The sequence below is a fragment of the Octopus bimaculoides genome, chromosome 8, assembly GCF_001194135.2.
Source record: "Octopus bimaculoides isolate UCB-OBI-ISO-001 chromosome 8, ASM119413v2, whole genome shotgun sequence".
In the NCBI taxonomy this organism is placed as follows: domain Eukaryota; kingdom Metazoa; phylum Mollusca; class Cephalopoda; order Octopoda; family Octopodidae; genus Octopus; species Octopus bimaculoides.
Window position 1 is genome coordinate 29265593 of NC_068988.1, and position 5601 is coordinate 29271193.

At 35.7% G+C, this 5601-nt stretch overlaps 1 protein-coding gene across 1 annotated transcript in view; it reads right to left on the reverse strand.

Annotated features, from left to right (window-relative positions):
* Nucleotides 1-5601, reverse strand: part of LOC106874635 (neurobeachin-like protein 1) — a 116109-nt gene that overhangs the window by 70158 nt on the left and 40350 nt on the right. Inside the window, exons 5-8 of the mRNA XM_014922430.2 lie at nucleotides 5449-5531; nucleotides 3975-4154; nucleotides 2095-2209; nucleotides 204-310 (exon numbers count right to left, since the gene is read on the reverse strand). Coding sequence (XP_014777916.2) covers nucleotides 204-310; nucleotides 2095-2209; nucleotides 3975-4154; nucleotides 5449-5531 — 485 coding nt within the window. The remainder of the gene's footprint in view (nucleotides 1-203; nucleotides 311-2094; nucleotides 2210-3974; nucleotides 4155-5448; nucleotides 5532-5601) is intronic.

Sequence of the window (5601 nt, forward strand, 5' to 3'; positions counted from 1 at the left end):
TGTGTGTGTGTGTGTGTGTGTGTGTGTGTATTAAATAAGACAGAAGATGAGAAAAATGGAAATTTTCAAGGAAGGAAGGAAAGAAATTGAGTGAAGGTTATAAAGAGAAGGAAGAGGAAGAAGAAGCAATAGATAAAATGAACTGTAAAGTCTAATAGGAAATGCATGGCATGGGAAGGAAGAAGTGATAAAGCCATATTTACCAAAGTCTCGTGAAGGAGTTTTATGAATGCATCAATGGTTCCACAGGTAACCAAGATTACTTGCAATGCTTTTCGATCTCGGCACAGCAGCATCTCGTTAATTGTTTCTGAAACAGCAACAGTAAGAAGTTTCTTCAATATACACACAAACACACACACACACACACACACACACACACACACATATACATTCTGTCATTTACACACATAAATAAATACAACAATTACTCTATAAACAATCATAATTTTAATTAAGTCATATCTTGTTACATCTCAGGAGTTCGTAATTGCTGACATTACAGGCAATAATTTCCATACATAATTATTCTTAAGTTTAATAGGTTCGCTCGTTAAATTAATGTGATGTAAAAAGATATGTTTTTTTCTTGATTACTCTTTGATAGATTTATTATTTTCATAACCCTGAAAGGAAAGCTCACGGACAGTCTTTTTCTGTCCAAAGAGGTCTTTTATTCTAGTATTTATATGCTAAAGTAGCAAGCTGGCAGAATCGTTAGCACCCCAGGCAAAGTGCTTCGTGGCATTTTGTTTGTCTTTACATTCTGAGTTCAAATTTCGCCAAGGTTGACAAGGTCTTTGTTGTGGTATTAGATATTTACAATGTCTCCATCCTCTCCAAATAGTTTTATTTTTTTGTTTTATCTGCACTTTTCTGTACAGAAATGGGTGGATGGGTTTTGCTACGGCACTACAAACATGCAACTAGAATGTTGCAAGAAAGAATCATAAGACAGATTCTACAAGGTGAGCTAACCAGCTGGAGACCTAAGGGGGTGGGCAAGAGCATTGGTTAATATTCAAAGTTCCAGTTTGGTCCTGTTTGGAAATTCAGCAGGAAAGTGTAAGATCAGTTGCTTCTTCTGACACAACCTTATGGAAGAGATGCCTGAGGGCAGCACCTTCGTGACCCTCTCACGAGTAGTGGGAGATGAGAATGGATGGATGAATGGATGGGATTTTAAAATTAGAGACCTTACTACTAAGATCTCAACTTGCTTTTGTCAAGCAGAGTTATGTACCTTATTAAAGGATAAGCAGCAATTTACAGTAATTCCTCACCATATTGCAGTTTACTATTTAAGCTTACGTCGATTCCTTCATAGTGTTGTTTTGCATTTATAATAGAATGAATATATAACAAAAAAACATATACAGTACAGTACTGTTTCTACTCCATGGACTTTCACCTATCAGGGGGGTATTTTGGAATGTAACTCACACGATAGTCGAGGGATCTCTGTACTTTAATAAAATTTAAACTTCTAGCCATGTGCACACAAGGCTACAAACTTCAGAAACATCGCACCTCATATCCATATATAGCAGCTTATTATATTTCCTCAGGTTTGTCTAATTAGCAACACATTTTTTGCTGTTCTTTTCTTTTTTGGTCTTGCAAGCCACTTGGCAACCTCACTAGTGCTGGTGGCATGAATAGGTGCTCGGTACACTTTGTAAAGTGCTTGGTGCTAGGAGGGGCATCCAGTCATAGAAATCATGCCAAAGTTGGCATTGGAGTTCAACATGGCCCTACAATTCACAGAATTTGGACAAACCATCCAACCCATGCTAGAATGAGTAATGGACATTAAACATTAATGATGATGATGATGATGATGATGATGATGATGATGATGAAGGAAAGATAAAGTAAACTACTATAATACTGATGTGATTAAATGTTTCAACCACATAGAAAATGCTTCTTTCATCTGACTAAAAATAACTAATGAATGCTTTCCCCACTCCTTCACCTGGACATTAAAACTGTTTTTTCTTACAGTTATAAACTTTATTGTCATTTTATATATTTCGGTGACAATACAAATGAGAAATGGTAGAGAAAGATAAATGAAATGAAACAACAAACCTAAAATGTTTAACATAAGAAGAAGCCCTCCACTGTCATTGTTGGTGACTTCACTGCCATATGACAGCAAAACACTTAAGTAGCCTTCTAACATTTGACCTACTTCAACTTGTCTCTGAAGTAATTAAATAAAAGAAACAGAAGCAGAATGATATATACAGAGAATCAGACAGATAAATACAGCAAATTCATCAAAAAACTAAGCAAAAGAGAGAGAGAGAGAGAGAGAGAGAGAGAGAGAGAGAGAGAGAGAGAGAGAGAGAGAGAGAGAGAGAGAGAGAGAGAGAGAGAGAGAGAGAGAGAAATGAATCAGTCAAAACCTTAATTGAATTCAAGATGAAGCCCAAAAACATTGAGCTATTTTTAGAAACTTTCCTGCTTTAGAGATTTATTTCTGTTTTATGCTGAAAGCTAAATGGAAATGAAACGGAGGAGTTTTTGAACGTAGTGAAAGTGGGAGTGAAAATAGCTGGGAATATAGAAGGAACATTACGTAAATGCATAGATTTAGAGATAAGCTATATATATATAATATATATATAAAATATATATATATGAGCATGTATAGATTAAAGTAAGGATGAAAAAGCAAACACTTGACATAGAGAGACTCCTCTGTGTGTGTGTGTGTGTGTGTGCATATACTGGAAAAATAGAGAAAAAGTTGAAAATGTATCAAAATTTTCTTTTCTATATTTATGTTGTGTAATTAAAACAAGTAGAAAATAATTTTATTTTGTATGTTTATGTGTATGAAAAATAAAAATAAAAAAAGCATAACGATATGCTTCACAGAATAAATGTTTTTGTGTCTTAATTCCACTGAAATTATATTGGTATATGTATACTTAAGGTAAGTTTGAAATATATAATTTACATAATTTATATAAACACACACAAACAAACATATTTTGAAGAATCTATTTATTCCTTTTCGTAATCCAGCAAAACCAAATTATATTTTCCACATTTCCTCTGATCTTTTATTTCCTTTTCAGGTGTACTGCTTTCATCCAAAGATTTTTTACTCCCAAAACAAGTGAGTGTATATGATATACATGATGTGTTCTTGCATTCCATTGGCCCAAAATAGTGATGCGCCTTATACAGGAGTGTACATTATATAAAAATGGATATGCTGTGTGTGTGTGTGTGTGTGTGTGTGTGTGTGTGTGTGTGTGTGAGCATGATTTTGCTTGCTTGTGTTTGTGTGTGTATCAATACGCAAGGGTAATTAATGTGTACTCATGTGGCATTTACTTGTGACAGTCACTGGACTGTGGTCACGCTTGAGCACTGCTTCAAAACACACACACACACACACATTTTTTATTAAAGCCAGTTCATTCCACCTTCTTGCATTATAAATGTTTTTGTATGAATTCTACAAACACTAATGAATTTTCACATGTATATCCAGAAAATGAAAGAGGTCTACCATGAAAATATGTACTTGTGATGTTATGTGTAATATGGGTGTGTACTTAAGAAGTTTACTTTGTAACCATGTGGTTTAAGTTTCAGTCCCACTGTACTATAGCTCTGGGCCAGTGGATTCAGTCAATGGAAGCTGTGTGAAAGCCCATCAGTTGTTTGTGTGGGTGTGTGTGTGTGTGTGTCTTGTGCTGGTTCCCCTCACTGCTTCACAAATGGTTTTGGCTGGTTTACTTTTCTGTTAACTTAGCAGTTCAACAAAAGAGGCTGATAGAATAAGTACCAGATTTTTAAAAAAATAAGATAAGGGGTCGATTTATTCAACTAAAAACCCGTCAAGGCAGTGCCCCAGCATGGCCATATTCCAATGACTGAAACAAGTAAAAGATAAAAAAAAGTACATGTAGAGGTAGTAAGGTAGGGAAAATAATTAAAAATATTCTCACCTGGTCTGGACAGGAACAATGAATAACATGCACCATCCGAACAATGCATTTGAGAACCACTTCCTTCAGTGGAATTGCCCACCTGGCTGGAATATCTAGTTCGTTTTGGGGCTTCTGAGAAGACAAAGCTTTTAACAAGACATCCAACGTGGCTGGAGTGATTGACCGTAAGGCATTGTGCTAAGAAAAACAACAAAACAACAATTTTCATCATAATGTTCATCATTATCATCAGTATTTTGCTCATCAATATTATCAGATTTATAGACACAAGGTGTAAAATTTGGAAGCACTGGGGCTGGGGTCAATTACATTGAACCCTGTACTTGACTGGTATCTATTTTATTAAACCCAAAAAGGCGAACGATAAAGTCGACATTAGTGGAATTTGAACTCAGAGTATAAAGACAGACAAAATGCCATTAAGTAATTTGTCTAGCTTGCTAACGATTCTGCCAGTTCACCACTTTATAGTCAGAATTAATATCAATGGCATCGCAATTCACCCTTGACCATTTCTGATACTTTTGCATACTTTGATTCCACATCCATTACCACCCAACACTCAAGCTTCAAAGCCGAGGACAGATTCATAAAACAATCTTAAAAAGACAGCATATTAAGAACACGATCACAAATTTTTAATAAAATACATTTCGTTTTTGCTAAATTAGATTTGTTTTATTGAATTACCAAATATGTCCACAAATAACTCTCACACATTGTGTATATGCACACATCATCATCATCATCATTACTTAAAGTCCATTTTCAATGCTGGCAAGGATTGGAGAATTTCAAAGGATCTGGCAAGAGCTGCACCAGGTTCCATTGTCTGTTTTGATATGCTTTCTATTGTTGGATGCCCTTCCTAATGCCAACCCCTACACCAGATGCTTTTGACATGGTAACAGCACCAGTGCTTCTTACATGGCACAAGGACCAGTGCCTTTTACATGGCACCAGTATCTTTTACAAGGTGCCAGCACCAGTGCTTTTTAAGTGGCACTATCACCAGAGCTTTTAGTGTGACACCATCACCAGAGCTTTCTGTGTGACACCATCACCATTGCTTTTTTATGTGGTACCATCACCAGAGCTTTTTATGTGGTACCATCACCAGAGCTTTTTATGTGGTACCATCAGAGTTCTTACATGACACCATTACCAGAGTCTTTTGTGTGACACTATCACTAGAACCTTTTGTGTGACACCATCACCAGAGCTTTGTACATGGTACCATCACCAGAGTTTTTTTAGAAGGCACCATCACCAGAACTTTGTACGTGGTACCATTACCAGAGCATTTATCATGGTACCATCACCAACAGGCTCACACATACACATATTAAACTCACAAAAACCCACACATAAACATTTTAAAACCTAACATCTTTCTGAAACTGGCCTCAATTAATTAATTAATTAGCATAAATCTCTTTAATGTAATTATAGATCCATCATAGTGACTTACCTGGTCCCCTGACATAACACCACCAAACATATGCAATAAATGAATTTGAGTTTCTTCTGGCAGGTACTTTTTTTGAAAACATTCTGTAAATAATTAAGAAAATTAAGACACTGTATTTAGTATCAATACCAGACAAAATAAATACATACGTTA